General features: G+C 39.3%; 1 protein-coding gene and 1 long non-coding RNA gene across 5 annotated transcripts in view; one reads left to right on the top strand and one right to left on the bottom strand.

The window, feature by feature from the left end:
• Window positions 1–507: 507 nt before the first annotated feature.
• Window positions 508–23,592, top strand: part of LOC107141821 (nuclear autoantigenic sperm protein) — a 30,976-nt gene continuing 7,891 nt past the window's right edge. The window contains exons 1-6 of one of the 4 annotated variants that reach the window (XM_015485074.2): window positions 508–708; window positions 12,497–12,544; window positions 16,566–16,676; window positions 19,188–19,268; window positions 20,397–20,503; window positions 21,223–22,239. In XM_015485074.2, coding sequence (XP_015340560.1) covers window positions 650–708; window positions 12,497–12,544; window positions 16,566–16,676; window positions 19,188–19,268; window positions 20,397–20,503; window positions 21,223–22,239 — 1,423 coding nt within the window. In that variant the 5' untranslated portion in view covers window positions 508–649. Of the gene's footprint in view, window positions 709–1,320; window positions 1,510–12,496; window positions 12,545–16,565; window positions 16,677–19,187; window positions 19,269–20,396; window positions 20,504–21,222; window positions 22,240–23,592 lie in introns of those variants that run through there. The other 3 variants (XM_048815463.1, XM_048815464.1, XM_015485075.2) reach the window with 3 other exon arrangements.
• LOC125620406 lies at window positions 5,225–18,698 on the bottom strand. Its single transcript, XR_007352041.1, has 2 exons — window positions 18,557–18,698; window positions 5,225–5,311 (listed from the first exon to the last, which is right to left on the bottom strand). It is a non-coding gene; the product is annotated as an uncharacterized LOC125620406 (long non-coding RNA).

Genomic DNA, 23,592 nt, shown 5'->3' with positions numbered 1-23,592 from the left:
AGAACTTTGAATCAGGCGCGGTAGTTTCAGCTGTAGCCAATCCTAGAACAGCATCCTCTTCCGTCAGTAGTTGCTGAGGTCCAGAGCCACGCGTCTCTCACGGAGGTCAGTTCCAGCCGTTACTGCTGGACCCGTGCTCAGCTCTTGCGTGTTTATCCGTTAAGATTGAGAGGACGGAGAGACACTCTCAGTCGCTTTCTCGGGTGTCGGGGCCAGAAGGAGAGCCTCCGCTACTCGCTCCACACATGCAGAGCAGCTCCGGCTTCACTTTCTGTAGAAGCTGCAGGCTGACACCTTGTCAGGAGTTGTAGTATCAAGATTCTGGTTCTTCTTAAGCTACTTATTATAGAAGCAGGATGTTGATTTTTTGAGGGAAAGTGGGCTAGGGAGGGAAGTTATCCCAGAGTCATACTGAGAGGGTGGGGGTGCCCTTGATATCGAAAGGGGTTGAGTCCTGGCCCTTTAAACCTGGGGAGGAGGATCCGGAAGTGGGTGGGCGGGGCAAGGGACCTGGTATATAGGAGGGCCCCAGCGGCGAGGGGTCCCTAATCTGCCATTTTCTGTCCCCTAATAAGTCTCTGGCATCCAAAAATCCCTGTTTTCCTCACAGGTTCCATTCCGCTCACAGGTCCACCACTTGAGGGGAACGATGGCCACAGAGTCCACAGCCACTGCTGCCATCGCCGCGGAACTGGTTTCCGCCGACAAGTAAGCGGGACCATGGCGCGCTTGAGGCACTGGCCAGTCCGCGGTAGAGCTGGTGGATGGGGGCTCTGTAGGAGGATATACCAGTGGGAGGGAAGACTGGTTCCCCCTGACCTGCCGGCGTTCAGGGAGGCCTGAACAGTGTAGAAGCCCCGCTTTTGCTAAGAGCCCGCTCACTAGCGGTAACGGCTGGTGGCTGGCGCCCCCTGCCCTGCTTTTTGCGGTCGCCATCTTGCCGGGGGCAGCGGCGGCTGTCTCCATCGTCTGCCCCTCTCCTTCCTCCCTTGGCTCGGGCTGGTGGTGAGGCGGCGGGGCCCTGGCGCGCTGGTCTGCCCTCACATTCCTACTGTCACCTCAGTCTAAGCGTGTTCCCTCCTGTAGTGACCCTAGACAACCCGAGAATGTAACCAATAGATTTGGCGCCAAAAAAAAAAAAACACCTTCGCACGAGGAGGCTGAACCCCAGGGGTCGGATGGGCGGGGCCTCGTGGAGGGCGGGGCCTGACGCGCGTGCGTTCGCTTCCCTCCGCCGGCTCTGGAGCAGGAGGCGGAGCCTTGAGGAGGCGGGAAAACTCCATTGTTTGGGGCTACAGTGGCTGGAGCCTTAGACTTACGTGGTGGCTCGCGGGAGGGCTTCCGGCTAGCGGGCTTTCTCACCTAGTTCGCTGAAGAGTACTGAGCGACCGATACTCCCCGCGAACCCCAGCTCCTGATGGGAAAGTCGTGGTTCTTTAGACCTTGGAGGTGTGGGCAGAGAGTTGGCTTCTTAGGAGACATCCGAATGCGTAGCGGCTTCACCTGGTGGTGGGTCGAGCACTCCTCATTTCTCAGGGTTTAGTTGCCAAGTGAATAGGCCGTACGCAAGTACGACTGGAGGGAGAAAAGGTATAATTTCTTTGAAAAGGCACAGTGCCACAAAGGCATAAGCTATTTTGTAACCAGTGGACAGAAGTGCCACATCAAGAAACAAATGTTTTCCAAACAGTAGGTCCTGATTTCCCCTGGTATTAGTGGCCTGTGTTTTTTTTTTGGAGGGGGGGGGGTCTAATTTCTCTTGTTGCGTCCTTGTAAAAGTAAAGATTACTGTGATTTTTTTAATGATCTATTTTTCTAAAGTTTTACACTTACATTTATAGTGATCAGAGATTCACATATCTTTATTACTCTACCTATTACCTTTTGGTTCATTTCCTAGTGGGTTTATGAAAAGCAAGGGTTCTCAAACCACCTTCAGTATCAATTAGGAACTTCAGTTTTTAGCTTCTCATTGATATATGTATATATATATATTTTTTTTTCTTTTATTTTTTATTTTAAAACAGTCTTGCTAAGTTGTTTATGGGCCTCCCTAATTTTGAAGCTGACCTAACTTTGAGGAACAGTTCCTCCTGCCTCCCCTCTCAAGTCAGTGGAACCACAGGATCAGAATAGATGGGGTTTGGGAGTTATGTCTGTTACAAAAATAATCACTTTTTATGGTGCTTATTGGACCCTTATATCAGTCAATATTCCACTTAGGAGGCTCCTCACCCCTCTAATACTAGGTGTGGGGTGTTTTTTGCAGTGCTGGCTAGGAACTCAGAGAATAGAGCATGCTGCTAGGCAAACTCTTTCACTGAGGTACAGCCCCAGGCTATGTATGTGTTTTTCTTGAGAGGTAAAAAGTGTGAACAAATTTGTGTTGTCGATATTCAGGTGTCATTTGTGTCTAGTCAAAGTTAGGTTATTAGTGAACTCCAGCCTCCTGTAAGTTGGATAGAAAATTTATGTATAGAGGCACCTACATATTTGTTTTATCAGCAACTGAGCAATTCTGAGTATTTTTTTAATTAAAGTATTATTTAATTCATGAATACAAGGTGAAGTAGTTTCTATCTCAGCAACTGAGCAATTCTGAATATTTTTTTAATTAAAGCATTATTTAATTCATGAATACAGGGAGAAGTAGTTTCTATCTCCTTTCTACAGGTGAGTAAACCAAAGGCAAGAATGGACAGATAAGTTCCAATTAAGTGGCAGGATCTGGGTTAAATCACAAAACTTCAATTTTCATTCCCTCTTCTACCAAAAACTTTTACCTGACAGAAAAATGCATGACAAGTCTAATTAATTAGTCTGAGAGAACCATGGAGGCAGTAAACCTTGGTTAAGTTGGGAGCTGTTTAGAAGTAAAACTTCTAAGGAACTGATGTTCAATGGGAGTGTAAAAAAAGTGACTTGGACCCATTATTTATAACTTCAGTATGTAACCATTGAGATAATGAAATAAGTTTAACTTCTAAACAAGTAGAGAAAAAAAATAGGATGAGAAATAAATCTCAATTTAGAATCAGTTTTGATACCATCTTTGCTTAAGCAATGATGTTGGACTGGTCTCATCTTTTTTTTTATATACATAATATTTTTTTAAAATAGTTTATTTGTTTACTTTTATGTGCTGCTAAGGATCAAACCCAGTCCCTCGCATGTGCTAGGCAAGCACTCTACATCTGAGACACAATCCCAGTCTGGGTCTCATCATCTTTTAAAAAGCCTGAGTTTAGCCCGGCGCAGTGGAGCATGCTTGTAATCTTAGTAGCTCAGGAGGCTGAAGCCAGCCTCAGCAATTGAGGGAGGCCCTGTCTTTAAATAAAGTATTAAAAAGAAGGCTGGAGATGTGACTCAGTGGTTAAGTGCTCCTGGGTTCAATCCCTGGTACCAAAACAAAAACAACAACAACAACAAAAAAAAAACACTGTTTGGCTTCTGTCCCTTACGCTATTTAAATAACCTTGCTTAAGGTAATCAATGATTGTCTAAATGCTAAATCAATTCCTGTCATTCTTAGCTTTCTAACTAGTTATTAACCTTTTTCTTTATATTAAAAAAATACAGTTTGAATTATAGAGGTAGGAAGGAATAATAAAACTCAGAAAAGTCTTATGTAATGCATTTACTTTTGACTTAGTGGTCTGGTGTCATATTTTAGAAGAGAAGTCATCTAGATGAAAATTCATTGTTTAGTGCAGTAATCTTTGGAGTTTGCCATTTCTATTTCCACAAGTGGTTTGTTCCATCTTTGTTTATTTGGTACCAGGGATTGAACTCAGGGGCACTTAAATACTGAGCCACACCCCCAGCCCTTTTTATTTTATTTATTTATTTTTTTTTTTAATATTTTTTAGTTTTCGGCGGACACAACATCTTTGTTTGTATGTGGTGCTGAGGATCGAACCCGGGCTGCACACATGCCAGGCGAGCGTGCTACCACTTGAGCCACATCCCCAGCCCTATTTATTTTTATTTTATTTTATTTTTTTTAGAGAGAGAGAGAGAGAGAATTTTAATATTTATTTTTTAGTTATCGCAGACACAACATCTTTTGTTTGTATGTGGTGCTGAGGATCGAACCCGGGCCGCACGCATGCCAGGCGAGCGCGCTACCGCTTGAGCCACATCCCCAGCCCCCCCTTTTTATTTTTTGAAACAAGGTCTAACTAATTTGCTTAGGGCTTCCCTCATTGCTGAGGCTGGCTTTGAACTTGCGATCCTCCTGCTTCTACCAGTTGCTGGGATTGCAGGTGTGTGCCACTGTGCCTGGCTGGTTTTTTCCATCTGCGTTAGGGTTTGTGTTGATACTTACTAATATGCTGGGTTTTTTTAAATTTGTTTTTTGTATTGGAGATTGAATCCAGGGGTGCTTTACTGCTGAACCAAGTCCCCAGCCCTTTTAATTTTGAGACAGGTCTCACTAAATTATTTAGGGCCTCACCACAATTGCTGTGGTGGCCTTGAATTTGTTATACTTTTGCCTCAGTTTCCAGAATTGGTGGGATGGGCATGTGCCACCACACCCAGTCTATTTTGCTGTTTAAGAACTGTGAAGCTTCATGTATGGGATTATGACAATTTAATTCATTGTAGTTGGGATATATTTGTGTGAAAGATTTACCTGTTTGACCAGTGGTGGTGTTTTTTTTGGGGGGGGGGGAGTGGTATGGGGATGAACTCAGGGGCACTCAACCACTGAGCCACATCCCCAGCCCTATTTTGGATTTTATTTAGAGACAGGGTCTCACTAAGTTGCTTAGTACCTTGCTTTTGCTGAGGCTGGCTTTGAACTCCTGATCCTCCTGCCTCAGTCTCTGGAGCTGATGGGATTTCAGGCTCTGTGCCACCATGCCTGGTCAGGATTCTGTTATTGCTATAAAAGAAGAGAAAAATAAATATTGAAATACAAATAACTACCAATCTATCACAAAGTCTCAAGATTTTATATGTCGACATTTATTTAATTCTTTTCAGTATTTCTTTTTACCCCTAACTTTCTTTTATTTTTGGGGGGATCAGAGATTCAAACCAGGGCCTCACACAAGCTAGGCAAGTGCTCTACATCCCTAGGCCCTCATTTTACCCCCCACTTTTTTTTTCAGTACTGGGGATTAATACCATCATTTTCACTCAAGCCTAGCAGCTACTGCATATACTCTGGTCTGCTTAACTCTCCAGAAATTTTTTTTTTTTTGTAACAGTGATGAACAACTGAGGGGCACTTGCTCACTGAGCTACTCCCCAGCCCTATTTTGTATTTTATTTAGAGACAGGTTCTCACTGAGTTGCTTAGTGCCTTGCTTTTGTGAGGCTGGCGTTGGGATTATAGGCATGTGCCACTGTGCCTGGGTTGCTTTGATGGTGTGGAGGACACTATATTTGTGTAAATGGGAAGAGGGTGCCATAGTTGGACTGAATAAAAATTATACTAATGGGAAGAGGGTGCAGTTGGACTGAATAAAAATTATACTAAGAAGATTGGATTTAATGAATTGATACTGGTAATCTCAAGATGCTTTTCAGAGGTAAGAGAAGGAAGTGGGGAAGAAAAATAAATGGAATAAGTGTGCTAGAATAATTTCTAAATATGATAATTCTATCTTCAAAACTGAGATCTAGCCAGGAGCTGTGGTGTCCACCTGTATTCCCAGCAGCTCAGGAGGCTGAGGCAGGAGGATTGAAAGTTCAAAGCCAGCCTCAGCAAAAACAAGGTGCTAAGCAACTCAGTGAGATCCCTGTCTCTAAATAAAATACAAAGTAGGGCTGGGGATGTGGCTCAGTGGTTGAGTGCTCCTGAGTTTAATCCCTGGTACCCGTCCACCCCCCCAAAATAATTGAGCTCTAAGATGGCCTCAGTGATGCATACCTATAATCCCAGCTGAGGCAGGTGTATGACAAGTTGAATGCTAGCTAGCTTTAGCAATTTAGTGAATCATTGAGCAACCTAGGGAGAATGCTGTCTCAGGGGGGAAAAAAATGTAATAAAAAGGGTTGTGGATGTAGCTTAATGATAAAGCTCCCCTGGTTCAATCCCTAGTACCCAAAACCAAAATAGATGCACCCTAAACGTTTCTCTCTCTCTCTCTCTCTCTCTCACACACACACACACACACACACACACACAATGTGTTTAGGAAAGTCGCAGGACAAAGAATCAACACAAAAAATAGTTGCACTTTTATGCGTTAACAGCTGGAGGTCCTCAAGTTATTGTTGCTCCTATTTAAATCTAAATCTACAGTGGAAATTTCAGTTAATAGAAGGAAGCCAGGTCTAGTTAAAAAAAAAAAATAGATTCAAATTCCTGCTTTTTAACTTTAGGGGTATCCCTAGGTGTGGATTTTTTTCCTTTTGAGGTAATGTGGATTGAAGTCAGGGGCACACTACCAGTGAACTATATCCTCAGCCTTTATAAAAGTTTTTATTTTGGGCTGGGGATATAGCTCATTTGGTAGAGTGCTTGCTTCACATGCACAAGGCCCTGGGTTCAATATCCAGCACCAAAAAAAGAAAAAATGAAAAAGAAAAAAACTTATTTTTGAGACAGGGTCTCATTAAGTTGACCAGTCTGGCCTCAAATTGGGGATACTCCTGCCTAAGTCTTCCCAGCCCTTGGGATTACACCCCCACCTAACATTTTTCCCCGCCCTTTTTTGGAGGGAGGTGGTTACTGGGGATTGAACCCAGGGGCAATTAACTACTGAGCCACATCCCCAGCCCTTTTTCTTTATTTTTTTGAGACAGGGTCTCACTATGTTGGTTGGCTCTGGCTAAATTGCTGAGGCTTGCTTTGAATTTGTGATCCTTCTGCCTCAGCTTCCTGAGTTGTTGGTTTTACAGGTGTGTGCCACCATGCCAGGCTCTTTTTCTTGGCTTCAAAGGTAAGTAATTGAACTTAAAAAAAAAAAAATCTTGCTAAGTTTTTAGTACATTTTTTTTTTTTTTAAAGAGAGGGGAGAGAGAGAGAGAGAGGGAGGGAGAATTTTTAATATTTATTTCTTAGTTTTCAGTGGACATAACATCTTTGTTTGTATGTGGTGCTGAGGATTGAACCCAGGCCGCACGCATGCTAGGCGAGCATGCTACCGCTTGAGCCACATCCCCAGCCCTTTTTAGTACATTTTATTGAAGTTAACATAGCTACATTAAAAGTGTACAAGATATGTGTATAGATGATTTTTCACAAAAGGAAGTTGGACAATATAGGGAACCCAGAAACTCAATTGCCCTTTTGCCAACATCCTTGTCCATAGTTCTGACTTACAACATCACAGTATAGTTTTGTTTGGTTTTGAACTAAATGGAATCACAGTATATAGGTATGTCTAACTTCCTCACACTCAACATGGGGAGGAACATCTGTTACTTGTTCTTAGTTAGTGATTTCTGTTTGCTGTATAGTGTTCTGTTGTATTAATAACCACATTTTATCCATTCTGAAATAGCTGCTGAATTTATTTAAGGTGCTGGGGATTGAACCTGGGGCACTTTACGAATGAGCTGTACTCCTAGCCCTTTTTAAGTTTTTATTTTGTGTTAGCCTTGCTAACTTTGAGGCTGGCCTCGAACTTGAATCCTCCTGCCTCATCCTTCTGAATAACTGGAATTGCCACTGTGCATGGCAAACTTGTATTTATTTATAAGGCCATATATAACTTTGTATGGAGGAAGACAGAGGATATTGTTTCTGTCATGACTAGGAGTCAAGAAAACTGGATTCTACTTGGACTCTGCCACTGAACCTCATTTTTCCCATTTAAAATGGTGATAATCAAGGGGAAGTTCAACATGTTAAGATCCATTCTCCCTCCCAGGTTGTGTGTATGTCTTTCTTATATTAATGAGTATTTTTTTTTTAGTACCAGACAAACTGTCCTTAAGGTGCTGTTGAGTGGTTAAGATACTGTTTGCAAATGTAGTTTCCATTTCTGGGGTAAAGACAATAAATATATAGATGAGAGAATGTCAGTGTTAAGTGCTATGCAGGCATATTAACGTGTCCTATTTTAAAACGATAATATGAGTAAGTGGGTGGTCAGGGATGACTTCAAAGATTGTATGGTAGGAGGGAGCAGTTTTAGCAAGGAAATTTCATTCATGGAACTAGGAATAGCAGAGAATAGTAAGTCTTACAAGGAGACTGGCAGTTTGGGTGGTTGAGGAAGGGGGATTTCTTTTTTGCTTAGGGAACTATGAGGCAAGGTCTGCTTACAAGATGGAGTGAAATAATGTGTAGAAGATTTGAGGAGAGAAAAGTAAAGGTAATAGTTATTTTGAAGGATGAGAAGACTATTCTGGGGGGATGTTGTATGATTGTTAGTGTTGTATGCAAGAATTTAAAGGGAGGTCAGTCATTACTGTTGTATACTTTTCTGCTTTAAATGTTTGTTCAGATTCTTTACTGTATGTAACAGAATAGATGGCTAGAGGGTTGAAACCTCTTGTGGAACTTAGCAGTCTTCCCCCCAAAAAACCTAAATAGAATATTATGCAGAGTGAAGGTTTATGTTAAAGAAAAAGATGCCTTGAAGATGAAACAATTTAAGTATTTGTGTGTGTTTACTTTTGTGGTACTGGGGTTGAACCCAGGGGCATTTGTATCTTGAGCTATATCCCCAGCCCTTTTTGTATTTTAGATAGGGTCTGGCTAAATTGCTGAGGCTGGCTTTGACTTTGTGTTCCTCCTGCCTCAGCCTCTTGGTTTGCTTGAGTGCTGGAATTACAAGCATGCATTACTTTACCTAGTTACAACTGGAAATTTGCATTTATAATACCTAGTTGTCCAAGTAGCCACTACTTGTTTGGTCTCTTGGAGCCTCCTCTCCTTTTCCCCTCTATTGATTGGCACATAATCCCTATATTCAACCATCCAAAACACATGACATTTTCTCTATCATCTCTTTAGCTGTTATCTTCATTTCCCTTCACAAACTTCAGATAAGAGTCTATTCCTAGAAATCTCCATTTTTTTTACTGTTTGCTAATTTTTTTAATAGATGTATTTAAATGTATATTTTAATGTTAGGTGTTAGGGAAATGAATAAGATCTCAATTCCTGGTCATCCAACCACAATTTAATAGGACAAGTGTATAGTGTACTGAGTATGCACATTTATTCAACTGTTTCAGTTTGCTGCGTTCCCTTTATGTCATTTAAACTTAAATTATTGTCTAAATACTAAATTAGTTCTTATTCTTAGTTTTCTAATTAGTTCCTAACCTTTTTGCTGCATTGATACTATAGCTACTTCTTCCTTCAAACTTCTTTTTCTTTGATACCACCTCCATTTTTTTCCCTATCTTCTTTATTTTGTTGCTAACAATTGCTAGAATCTGTATATAGAATTCTTTACATCCCTACTATTGTACTAGCACTTTATGGACTTTCTCATTTAATAGGTAGTTCTGCAAGATAGATACTCTTTACTATAATTATAGTGGCAAGTCATTTGCCTTTAATCCTGGTGATTAAGCATCGAGTCACTTATTATTTTTTAAGTTGTGGACACAATACCTTTATTTTACTTATTTATTTTTATGTGGTGCTGAGGTTCAGACCCAGTGCCTCACATGTCCTAGGTGAGTGTTTCACCACTGAGCTACAACCCCAGCCCAGTCACTTATTTTAATAAATACTATTTAAATGCCAGGCCTTGTGCTTGTCCTGGCAGGAATGCAGAAAATTGATAGGTAATTGGAATATAGTGCATTATGATAGGGGTGATATAGGTTACTAAATGATCCCTGTAACTGGGCAAGCTTCTTCTCCATAAAATAGGAATTGATTTACAACATCACAGTATAGTTTTGCTTGGTTTTGAACTTCATATAAATGGAATCATAGTATATAGGTATGTCTAATTTCCTCATACTCAACATGGTGAAGAACATTACATATCAGTTTGGACATGTTATGGTTTTTTTTTCATTTTGCCTCTGTATTTTCATTACAGATGGTTTGTACTGCTGTGTCTAAGTTCGTGAATCTTTTATACTGTAGGATCTAATCTGTTAATCCTGTCAGGTATACTTTTTATCTCCTGAGGTTTGATTTTTGGGTCTTTACAAAAAAATATTATAATTTATCATGCTTTTAATTTTTACCTTTGTGAGCATGTGGAATATATTTATAATTGTTTTAGTATCAGTATCTAATTCTGTGTCATTTCTGGATGATTTTCTGTTCATCTCCCCCCCACTCTTGCCCAATATGGGTTTCCTGTTTTTGTTTCCTTGTTTGCCTGGTTGCTGGAATTGGGGGTGAGGCAGTGCGCTAGGGATTAAATAGATTTTTTAAATTCTTTGAATATATTATATACACCTATAAATGCATATTTTTGGTTACATTCTGAGATGCAGTTCTTTGGAAATACTTAATTTCTTTTTTTTTCTTTTCTTTTTTCTTTTTGTGATATTGGGAATTGAGCTCAGGGGTACTTTACCACTGAACTACACATGCACCATGCACACATGTGGGCTTTTTTTTGTTGGGGGCGGGGCTTGAATCCAGGGCATTTAATCACTGAGCCATATCCCCAGCCCTTTTGTATATTTTTTTTAGAGACAGGTTTTTACTTCAGGCCTTGGTAAATTGCTGAAGCAGGCTTTGAACTCTTGATTCTCCTGCCTTAGCCTCTGGAGCTGCTCGGATTACAGGTACTTACATGCCCGGCTCACAGTCTGTTTTATTTTTTTAGTTTGAAACTGGGTTTTGCAAAGTTACTGAGCTCTTCACTGAGTTACCAAGGCTGATCTCAAATTTGGGATCCTCCTGTCTCAGCCTCCCCAATCACTGGGGTTATAGGCATGCTCCATTACATCTGGCTAGTTCATTCCTTTTGAGGCTTGTTTTTCTGCAAGGCTTCTATGCAAAGTATCTATCACTGAGGCCCCCTCAGTAGTTTTCTTCCTCAGTAAGCTGATTAGCACCTAACCAAAGCCTGGAGGAACTCTGCAGATTTCTACAGCTTGCTTTTTAATTCTGGCTACCTTGGGGCTTCCCAAAGTCTCCTTAGTTATGTGTGTTTATTAGAGTCTGTTTGAGTTTCTTCTGTGTTCTGGTTGAAACTCTAGGCAGGAATTTGGGGCACTCAGAAGGCTCACCTTGTTCTTCTTGGATCATTGTCTAGTTGTTCAGTGTCTGAAAACTGATAATCCATGTATTTCGGCCATGTTTTTTTTTTTTTTACAGGTTTTTAAAATAATTTTTATTTTTTAAAAGTAAATTGTACATTACAGGAAAAAAAAAATCAAAGAACAAAATCATCCAGTCACAAGAAGCTTAGTTGGACGTGTCCCTCTAGGTTGTGTGCATATATACACAATATCCCATTTTGTGTAATTGAGATTGTGGTGTGTATCATGCTTTTCCACACATCATGAATATTCACCAATTCAAAATCCCGAAGCTACATGAGTATTTTTTGATAACCAAGAATATACTACACCAACTCAATCTGTTATACTTTCTTGGGGACAAAAATTTCACTGAAGACAGAAATGGCAACAGGCCTCTAGATAGACATCGGCCATGTTTTAAGTTATTTGAAATGGAAGGGAAAATATAGTCTCTGTTAATCCTATCATGACTAGCTGTGAAAGTTGGTATTGTATGAATGTGCAGCATTGATGTGTTTATTTTTTGCTGTACAAACTTTGGACATTTGTGTTATACCAAATAGACTAGTGTTTGTTTTTGAACTATTACTGGTATATAGAGATAAGTAAAAATGTTGGAATATATTTAGAAATATAAAGCAATTTGACATTACCCTGGCATTTCTACTGTATCTTACAAAACCCCATCTACAGATTGGAAATGAGAAACTTAGTCCCTCAACAGTAGTTTGAGAAGCACTGTACTAGGCCATTTGGTCAGAATGACCCCTTAATAAAAGACTGGGGATGTTGCTCAGTGGTAGAGCATTTGCCTGGCCTGCATGAGGCCTGGGTTGGATCCCTAGCATCACTGCAAAACAAACACTATTTGAACATAATTTCCTGAGGCAGAAAGTTTGCAGATATGGAATCAAGGGCATTCTAGGACTCTTGGGCAATAGTCTGTGACTTTAGCTGTGAAAGTTGCTGCTTATTTTCAACCCCCTATGTATGACTGGGCAAGGATTAAATTTGACAATGTAAATAAATCAGTAATATTTGGTTCTTATTGAGTGTTTAATAAAGGACAACTCCCTCCCCACAGCAGTACTGGGAATGAGATCCAGGGATGCTTTGCCACTAAGCAGCATCCCTAGCCCATTTTATTTTTTATGTCAAGACAGGGTTTGCTAAATTGCCCACTCTAGCCTCAAATTTGTGATCTTCCTGCCCCAACCTCCCTAGTCATTGGGATTACAGATGGGCACTGACACATCCAGCAGATGACAACTATTTATTCCTTTATGTTTTCCTGAGTTTACTTAATATCCAGGCTTAAAATAGTCTCCATTTTTACTTTTTCTCCCTTTATTCTTCATTGTAGAATTGAAGATGCTCCAGCTCCTTCTACCTCTGCAGATAAAGTGAAAAGGTAAGATTATTTACATAGTTCAGTTAGATTCACATCTGAAACACAAAGCAGTATAACCTGAGGGTAGCTAGTTTCATGATTTTTATTTTGCCCTGCTAAGGATTGAACCTAAGGGCTGAGTGTGGGGTTGCTTGTCTATGATCCCCGCAACTGGGAAGCTGAGGCAGGAGGATCATAAATTGGAGGTCAGCCTTAGAAATTGAGGCCTTATGCAACTTAGTGAGACGCTGTCTTAAAGAGGACTGGGGATATAGCTCAGTGTGGTAAAACACCTCTGGGTTCAATGCCCAGTACCAAAAAGGGGAAAAAAAAAGAATTGAAACTAGGACTTCATGCAAGCATTCTACTACTGAGCTATATCCCCAGTCTCAGTTTCATTATTTTTAATGAAACAATTAAGACTGAACAGTGTCTAGACAATAATGTCTTCAGAATGTTTGCATTTGATTAAAATATTAAAATTGGCTAGACACAGTGGGTTTACCTGTAATTCCAGCTACTCAGGAGACTGAGGCAGGAATATCACAAATTCAAGGCTAGCCTTAGCAGTTTAGTGAGACATTGTCTCAAGTAAAATAAAGGGCTGAGAATATAGCTCAGTGGTAAAGTGCCCCTGGTTCAAACCTAGTACCACATACAAAAAATACCAACAAAGAATTGGAAGTTTTACTTAGTTTTGCTCCTGTCCTCACTAATGCTTATTAACAAGTTCTGCTGAACAACTTTTTCTTCATTTAGTCTTTTAATTTTGGGTGTAGGAGGGAGGTGGTAGGTACCAGGGATTGAACTTGGGCACTCAACCACTGAGCCACATCTCCAGCTCTTTTTTGTACTTTATATTTAGACAGAGTCCCACTGAATTGCTTAGTGCCTTGCTTATGCTGAAGCTGGTTTTGAATTTGCGATCCTCTTGCCTCAGCCTCCTGAGCTGCTGGGATTACAGGCATGCATCATCAAGCCCTGTGCTCTTCATTTAGATTTAAAACATTCAATACCATTACATCATTACATGATGATTTTGCTTTATGTTTGCTGTTTTGGTTTTTTGAGTGAATAAGCAATAGGAGGAGAAATTACTTAATACTGCATTGTTATAAATCTGTACCTATATGTTCTCCCTTTTTGGATGTCTGTTTATCCTCATCCTCTTAGCATTACTAAAGATTTTTTTGTGTTTATTTTTGTTTTACAGTGCTTGAGTTGAACAATCCCCTTACCACTGATCTATACCCTAGTCCCTCAGAAGTTTTTTCTTGTACATCCTTGGGGTCCCAAGACCCTTTCAGGGATTCATTGATACCATATTTCATAATAACAAGACTCTTTGCCTCTTTCATTGTGTTGATCAATAGCATTAATATTGTAAAACCAATGGTGGATAAATCTGATGTCCTCATAACATAAATCAAGGTAACAGCACCAAACAGTACTGTAGCTCTTTTGTTCTTCACTACCATTTTCACTTAGAAATGTCCATAATGAAGCACTACAAACTAAGAAGTTTACTAATTCTCAGTCTTTCACTACATGACTTTGTAGTATTCTGTCTGACAAAATATGAATTATAGATTAAAGCCCTTCTCACATATGTTTGTGTGTGTGTGTGTGTTTGTACGGGGATTGAACCTAGAGCCACTGTACCACTAAGCTTCATCCCAAGCCCCTTTTTAATTTTTTAAATTTGAGACAGGGTCTCCCTAAATTGCTGAAGCTGGCCTTGAACTTTTGATCTTCTTGCCTTAGTATTCTGATTACCAGTATGTGCCACTATGCCAGGCTGCCCTTTGTATGTTATTGAAGTAGATGCACTTGTGAGGCACTGGATTTGATCTTCAACACCACATAAAAATAAATAAATGAACAAAGGTATTGTGTCCATCTACAAATAAAAAAAAAAGTTAAATGACTTGTGTTTTTCCTGTAACTTCAGTTTTACCTGAAAGAACAACTGATTTTTCAGTCTTGAGTATATGACAGACATTTTTCTAAAAATGAGTAAAGTTGAGTGAGTTACTTAAAGGGAGAGCAACTACCAGCATCTATTGCCAGTTAAAGAATTTGATTTTGAGCTCTTGTTTGTGTTGCCATACCTGAAATTAAACCCAGGAGTACTCTACTAGTGAGCTACCTCTCCAGCCCTTTTATTTTTTAAATTTGAGACAGGGTCTTGCAAAGTTGCCCAGATGGGCTTGGAACTCAATTCTGTTACCTCAGCTTCCTCAGTCAATGGGAATACTGGTGTGTGCCATTTTCTGCTTGGCCAGTTCATTCTTTTTGTTTATGAACATTATTCCATTATGTAGACATATCACATACAATGTGTTTATCCATTTGGGTTTCTAGTTTGGGACGATTACAAATGAAACTACTGTGAATATTTATGTCCCAAGTCTTTATGGGCATACCTAGGAATGAAATGCTTGGGTCATATGATAGTTATTTCAGCCAGGGTCTTTCTGTGCTGCTCAGATGGAACTTGGGAATCTACTATGTAGCCTCCCAAGTAGCTGGAGCTACAGGGAAGTCCCACCATGTCCTGCCTGTTTTTTTTTTTTTTGTGTGTGTGTGTGTATGTGTGTGTGTGTGTGTGTTTTGTCATTCTAATGGGAATGAAGGGTTTGTTTTGCATTTAAAAAAAAAAAAAGTTTTTGTAGTTGTAGATGGATAGAATGCCTCTATTCTATTTGTTTATTTTTATATGGTGCTGAGGATCGAATCCAGTGCCTCACGCATGCTAGGCAAGCGCTCTGCCACTGACCTATAGCCCCAGCCCCTGCTTTGCATGTTTAAAAATAAAAATTTTAAAAATAATTTTTTTTTTTTTTTTGTAGATGGACAGAACACATTTATTTTATTTGTTTATTTTTATGTGGTGCTGAGGATGGAACCCAGTACCTCAGGCATGCTGGGCAAGTGCTCTGCCTTTGAGCTCCAGCTCCAGCCCTACTTTGGGGTTTTTGAATGACTAATGTTCACTTTACCATCATATGCTTATTAAAGTGCTTTGTCACATAGAAGTTTTGCATATGTATTTTCCTACTTTGAGGTTTTCCTTTTTAAAAGTTTTTTTATTTTTTTATACCAGCTTAACCACAGCCACATTCCTAGCCCTTTTTATATTTTTTATGTATTAAATTGTTTAAGGCCTTGCTAAGGTGCTGAGGCTGGCTTTTTTAATTCATGATCCTCCTGCCTCAGCCTCTCTGGCTGCTAGAATTACAAGTTTGTGCCACCATGTTCGGCATATTTGCCTTTTTAAGAAATTGTTTTTTTTTTTTAAACAAGCCAGTTTTTCAGTTTAAAGGTCTGATTTATTGATGAAAAAAAAAAGATAGTACTTTTCTCTCATGATTAGGAAGTCTTACCAAACCCAAAGTTTTGTAATTTTTTTCTCTTAGGAGTTAAAAGGTTGTAACATCTTAAATTTAGAAAGCCCGTGATCCATTTCAAGTTAATTTTTTTTAATTAAGGTGTGAGATAAGAATTGAGCTTCACAGGGCTGACGTTGTGGCTCAGAGGTAGAGTGCTCTCCTAGCATGCATGGGGCACTGGGTTTGATCCTCAGCACCACATAAAAACAAAATAATGTGTCCACCTAAAATTGGCAGTATATGTACAGATTTGTTTTTATTTTCTGTTCTATTTGACCTATTTGCCTTTCTTTACACTAATACCACACTATATCACTGCCTCTTGCCCTATTTACTAAAGTTTTTTTTTATTTTTTTCTTTTAGCTAATACAACTTGTATGAATTAATGGTTCCTTTGATTTCTTTATTTGTTAATTAATTAGTAAATATTTAAAGTAATATGCAGTGTAGGCTTTGTGAGTAGACAAACCTTTAAAATATTCTAGTGAAGCTTCTGGGAATTTGGAAAGGTTTCTTTGGTTTTGCAGTGGTAAATAAATGTGAGTTACCTAGATCTTACTATAGGATCAAAAAATTTATGGTTTAAGTGTAGCAGGTATTCAATAAATGTTGATTTAAGTAGTATTTGACACTAAAATCTTTCTTGCAGCCTGGATGTGGATAGTGAAGCTAAAAGACTATTGGGATTAGGACAGAAACATCTAGTGATGGGGGATATTCCAGCAGCTGTCAATGCATTCCAGGAAGCAGCTAGTCTTTTGTAAGTATTGTGTGTTTACTATATGTAATATTATGTTCCCAATAATCCTTAAAGTTGTTTTAGCACATGGTCCTGAGTTTGATCCCCAGTGGCACCACCACCAGGGGAAAAAGAAAGTTGTTCTATGGGGGAAAATAATGAAGAGCAAGGGGAGCAAGGGCTGGGTTGTAGCTCAGTGGTAGAGTACTTGCCTAATCTACAAGAAGCTCTAGTTCAATTCTCAGCATTGCAAAAAACCCAAAACTGATTGTTTTTCATGTTGGAGTTTACTCCTGTAAGTATAAAACCAAATATTACTGAGCAATTTCAACCTTTGATATATATATATCTTTTGGCAGTGTGGGGATTGAAGTGCCTTGTGCATGCTAGACAAGTGGGCTACCACTGAGCTACATCCCAGCCCTATTTTCAACCTTTGATTTTTCTTATAAGGTAAATTGTATTCCAGTCACAATTAATTAGGGGAACCAACTTGGCCTGGCTTATTCAGGGCTTTCCCAATTATTTGTTTTAAATGGTGCTATGTATCAAACTAAGGGCTTTGCACATTAAGGAAGTGTTCTACCATTGAGCCTACACTCCATCCCTTCTCAAACATTTTAATGTTCCTCCAGATCTGAGAGAGAAAAAAGGCGGGGAGTAAGTTACATTTATTCCCCCATGTTGCATATTTATTTATTTGTGACACAGAGGATTGAAACCAGTAGTGCTTTATCACTGAACTACTCCCCAGTCCTTGAATGTTAAATCTTTAAGTCTTAAACACTTTTCCTTTACAACTTTGTTTGAGCTAGTTTCCTCTAATATGGTATTATTAACAGCAGGTGAAATCAATCATGTTTCCTAATTAGTTGGTTACATTTCATTCACCTTTAAAAAAATTTTTTTTTTTAGTTGTAGATAGACATAACATCATTTATATATATATANATGATATGCTCAGTGGCTTGCCTAGCATGTGTAAGGCCCCAAGTTCAATCCCTAGCACTGCAAAAAGAAAAGAAAATAAACAGAAAATGTGGTGGAGAGACAAAAAAGGAAAGAAATACCCATAATATGAAGCATTTATGAGTTTCAGTCCCCCCTCCACCACCCTCTTGGTACCAGGGATTGAACTGAGTAGCAGTCAACCACCAAGTCACATCCCCAGCCCTTTTTTGTATTTTATTTAATGATGGGCTCGCTGAGGTGCTTAGGACCTTGCTAAATTGCTGAGGCTGGCTTTGAACTTGTGATCCCCCTGTTTCAGCCTCCTGAGCCGCTGGTGTTATAGGTGTACACCACCATACCCAGTGGGTTTCAGATTTGAAGCTCACTTTTTTCCTAGCCCAATTCCTCCCAACATCCAGAACTGCATATTATTCCTGGAGGTCCACAATAATCTCTTGTCTTGTCCCTGACCTCTGGCCTCTTTGATCATCTTTACCTGGGATTAATGAATTAAGGTTCTGGTATTTAGTGGTGTGCTAGGGTTGGAGCTTACTTCTTATCTGATAAGCATTTAGGTGTTTTTATGTTAAAAAAAAAATGGGTTTTTAAGTTCATTCGTCTAGATGCCTAGAGGTCTTTTACTCTATGAAAACTGATCTCCTTGTCTTAGAAATCTTTCTTCCTTCCCATTCATCACACTTAATGTGATTTCTTTTTTTGTTTTAAATTGTAGATGGACACAATATCTTTATTTTTATGTGGTGCTGAGGTTTGAACTCAGTGCCCACACATGCTGGGCAGGTGCTCTACCACCGAGCTACAACCCCAGCTTTGTCTTTTTTTGGGGGGTACCAGGTATTGAACTAAGGGGTCACTTGGCCACTGAGCCACATCACTAGCCCTATTTGTTATTTTATTTAGAGACAGGGTCTCACTGAGTTGCTTACCACCTCACTGTTACTGAGGCTAGCTTTGAACTCTAGATCCTCAAGTCTCAGCTTCCCGAGCTGCTGGGATTACAGGCGTGGGCTACCAATAGTTATGTACATTTCCATTTTACAATCTCATCTTTCTCAAAACTAAGGCACTGAAAATGAGTAATCTGCCAAGGTTGTACAGTTAATGATTAGAGGTAAGCTTTGTGCTCAGGCAGTCTCACTCCAGAGATCATGTTCTTTTACGGAAAGGCATCATGATATAAAGAACATGATCTCTGGAATCATCTCTCAATGTCTAGGTCCCAGCCAAGGTCATCTTAACTATTATGGTCCATTATCTTGTGGCAGGAAGAATATGTATTAATATAATTTGGCTGTTAGAGTATACGCTAACTGTAACAAATTGGTATCACTTAGAATTATATTATATATAGATATAACATTAACTGCATGCATCATTAATGTTAATAACATGTTCAGGGACTGGGGTTGTGGCTTAGCGGTAGAGCTCACCTAGCACATGTGAGGCTAGCATGTGTGAGGCAAGACAAATAAAATAATGCTATTATGCCCAACTATAACTAAAAAAAAATATTTAAAAAAATAATAACATTCAGATTTTAGCTGTCTATTATTTTTGTAGAGGTAAGAAGTATGGAGAAACTGCTAATGAATGTGGAGAAGCCTTCTTTTTCTATGGAAAATCACTATTGGAATTAGCAAGGTATGTTTTTCTTAGTTTATTAGTAGAATGTTTTGTATAACTTCGATCTATTTAAAAATGAAAGTTTCCTTGTTTGCTAAGATTGTTTACTAGCTTTGTGATTTTACATGAGTAAGCTAGACACGTTTTACCTAGAAAAGTGGGTTATGAAAGAGCTTGAAATATTGATGGAAATTGTAACGATTTAAAGAATAAAATTACTGGCCATATGTAATGGCATGTTCCTGTAATCCCAGCCGCTTGGGAGGCTGAGACAGGAGGATAGTGAGTTCAGAGCCAGCCTCAGCAAAAGCAATACAGTAAGCAACTCAGTGAGACCCTATCTTTAAACAAAATACAAACTATGACTGGGGATGTGGCTCAGTGGTCAAGTGCTGCTGAGTTTGATTCCCTGGTACCAAAAAAAATAAAAAAGGAATAATTGAAGTTTGACTTGTGATCATTAGAAGCAAAGATCTTTTCATTTGTGAATGGGTAATAATTGATCAAAGTTCAGTATAGAATAATAAACCCTTAAAAGCACCAAACTAGCTCAAAACAGTCATTGAATAAGGGCTTATTGGAGTTTGAAGTAAGTAGCATGTGAGGATATCTAGTAAATAACAATCCCAAGTAGTCTTTCTGTTAGAAAGTTTTTGGATATCATTCACCAGAATTTATTAGCCAGAATAAAGTATATTGAGGATATGCAGCCAAGCAAATGATGTGTCATTTATTTAATCTCAGTTCTGGTAAGTTTGTTATCTTGTAATAATTAGAGCACTCTGATTTGCTGTGAAACTATTGCCAGAGTGTTAGTGTTTATCTAAAGAAGTGGGGTAGATGAAAGTTTGGGAACTACTTATGGCTCTGTTTTAAAAGAATGAATTTTTAAAAAAGAATGAATATGTCTTATTTTTATAGGACTCATAGTGCTTTTCACGTGGCTTGATGAGCAGTGTACTCATTTCTTTCAGCATTCTTGCAGCCTTAATTTATATTAGAAGTTTGGATAATTGCCTTTCATGGGAATATGTATAGTATTGTATTTCCTGAACTTGCTTACTTGTCTGTTGCTTTTGTAATGTAGGCTACATCGTTAGGTTGTAGCTGTTAAACCTTTGGTGCTTTCTCCTCTTGTTCTCCTAGAATGGAGAATGGTGTGTTGGGAAATGCCTTGGAAGGTGTGCATGTGGAAGAAGAAGAAGAAAAAACAGAAGATGAGTCTCTGGTAGAAAATAACGATAACATAGATGGTATGTGGAGTTGCACATGACATTTAAGAGACGCGACACCTTGTATCTTGTATACAAGTGATGGAAATAGGGCTCTCCCTGCCCTGGCTGGTCTCTCCTAAGATGCTTGGGGTTATACCTGCATCTGGTAGAGACTGCAATGGGGGTAGCCCATTAATGAAAGTGACAGCAGGCTTTTGTGAGAGGATAACTTAATTTATTAAACAAATATGGTCATTTAAATAGGTGTTTTAAATATTAAGACATTAAATGTATATTTTTAAAAAATGGTTTGTAAAGTTCAATTAAAAGTAATGTTTTTGGAGCCCTTTTACATTTCTTGTGTTTAAGAAAAATTGAATATTTCTCAGCTGAGTTTGGCTAATAGCATTTTATAAATCAGGTAGAGGTTTAAAATAGAATGAAAATAGAATGAAATGTTTAAAATAGAATGAAAAGCTTGGCATCTTTTACCTAACTGGTAATCAGAATGCTCACAGCAAAATAATAGAGTATCTAGTTTAATGTGCTTTGGTTTCCTTTGCATTAAGTTAACTCTGCTAGCTGAGACTGTCTTTCCTTTGCTTTTCTCAAGGGGGCAGATAAAAATTTTTAGGCCATCTGCTAAATCTTAAACCAGGCCATGTGAGGGTTTAAGGGAATGTGTTTTTAGTTTCCATTTATGCTTTTATCATTAAACTCGAAGACATGTTTATGCTTAATGTTCTTTAACCATGTAGAGGAAGCAAGGGAAGAGTTGAGAGAACAGGTTTATGACGCCATGGGAGAAAAAGAAGCCAAAAAATCAGAATGCAAGTCTTTGGCAAAGCCTGAAACTGGTAAAGAACAGGAGAATGAAATGGAGAAGGGTGGAAGAGAAGATATGGATATAAGTGAGCCTGCAGAGAAGTTACAAGAAAAAGTTGACTCGACTTCAAATCAGTTAACTGAAACTTCTGAAGAGGCAAAAGGAGCATCAGCACCAGAAGGACCGAATGAACCTGAGGTCACTTCTGAGAAGCCAGAACAGGAAGCATCAGATGCTGAGGAAGGAAAATCAGTTTCTGGAACTGAAGTTGAGAAAGAAGAGTGCAGAGAAAAAGGAGGTCAGGAGAAGCAGGGAGAAGTAATTGTGAGTATAGGGGAGAAGCCAGAGGAAGCTTCAGAAGAGCAGCCTATAGTGACTCTAGAAAAGCAGGGCACTGCAGTGGAGGTAGAAGCAGAATCTGTAGAGCCAACAGTCAAGCCAGTGGATGTGGGTGGGAATGAAGTAAAGGAACCAGTAGCTACCTCTGAAAATGACCCAGGAAAGGCTGTCCTTGAGCAACTGGTAGAGCAAGAAGTACATTCTGCTGAAGAGTCAGAGGTGGTGACAACAGAAGCTGAAGAGGTCTCAGCTGCAGAGGCTGGATCAGAGATCTCTGAGAAGCCAGGGCAGGAAGGCACCGTTTTCTCTAAAGATGTTGCATTCAATGGACTGTCAGCTGCAGGAGATCAGACTCCTATTGAACCAAAGACTTCTGCAGAAAGATTGACAGAAACAAAAGATGGCTCAGAGGTAGAGGAGAAGGTCAGGGTGGAGCTAATTCCTAGCCAGGAGGAGACTAAGCTGCCTGTAGAAGAGTCTGGGGCAGCTGGAGATGGGGTTGAGACCAAGGTAGCCCAGAGGGCCACAGAGAAAACACCTGAAGACAAAGTTAAGATAGCTGCTAATGAAGAGACAGAAGAGAGAGAAGAACAGATGAAAGAGGGTGAAGGTAACCGGGATATGCAAGAGCTGCAGTGGGTGGAGTACATTCTGGATTTGACTCACTAATAATAATGGGTAAAAGTCAGCCTTCCATTCAGGATTTTCCGTCTGCCTTAGGATTAGGAAAGGGCTAAAATGAAAATGGGATTAGTTTAAGAAGGTTGGGATAAGTTGAGCAAGTTAAATAAAAAGCAGCAAGTTGTCTTCAGCTGGCTTATAAACTAATGCTTTTATTAACTGCAAAATAGGTCTTTTACTGTGATTTCTGAAACTTGGCTAGCAATCAGTAACTTGTACCATACTAGCCAATAAAAGAATGGAAAAGGTGGATGAGGGGGTGGGGTAGGTAAGGAAATAGTGGGCTAGGCTGGCAGAGAATGCTGAATGGATGTTCACTTTGCATGCCTCTGGATTTTTAAATTACTGTTCACAATGTACTGTTCACATGGTTTCTTTTCTCTGCATTAGGAAGCTGGAACAGCAGTAGAATCCACTGAATTTGGTACATTTAAGCAGGCATGCCATTTAAATGAAGGCAGTTAATCTTGAATGTTCTATCAGAGTTTAAAAAAAAAATTCTGGCATCTCTCCTTTAGTCTTCAGAAAATCTTTAAAGATTTACTGACACTGCTAAAACAGTCCTTCTCCTAGTCAAAAGAAACAACAAAAAACTTTAGCAGTTAGCCTTCTTGCTGCTTTCTCTCCTCATTTCATGTTTGCTTTGGCTGCTGAACTAAAACTTTTGTTACCTAGAAAGTTAACAAGTATGAATGCTTTTCTATAGTGTTATTAAATGTCTAATTGTGATTCATTCTCATCAAGATACATAAGCCTAATTAGTAATTGGCACGTCTGACTTAAGTTGTGCTATTATTTGAGGATTCTGCTGCATTTAAGGTTCATCTAACATTGGTGTTAATAAATACAGGTATATTCCAGTTAATTGCTATTACTCATTAAAATTGCCAGACTACTTCAGGAGTACTCTTAAGTTGAAAAATCTCAGAGTCCCATCTTTTCATTCTTGGAGATTATTCTGGTAAACTACTTTTACCTGTGTGCAAGCCTCTGCACTCCAACCAGCACATGCTAGTAACCAGAAGGGAATTGGCTAAATGGTAATGCCATTGGGCTTCTCTCTCTCTTTAAAATTTTATTTTTGTGATATTGGGTATAGGAATGCAGCACCTCGCACATGCTAACAAGTGCTCCACCACTGAGCTATATTCCCAACCCTTTTTGTTTTACAGTCTTGTTAAATTGCCGGGGGTTGTCTCAAACTTGAAACTGCCTGCCTTAGCCTCCTGAGTAGTTGGGGTTATAATAGCTTGCTGGGTCTCTGTTGGGCTAATTTTCAAGG

Source organism: Marmota marmota, unplaced genomic scaffold (assembly GCF_001458135.2).
Source record: "Marmota marmota marmota unplaced genomic scaffold, marMar, whole genome shotgun sequence".
In the NCBI taxonomy this organism is placed as follows: Eukaryota; Metazoa; Chordata; class Mammalia; order Rodentia; family Sciuridae; genus Marmota; species Marmota marmota.
The sequence above is the reverse complement of the archived record's forward strand: the minus strand, read 5'-3'. Positions and strand labels throughout refer to the sequence as shown.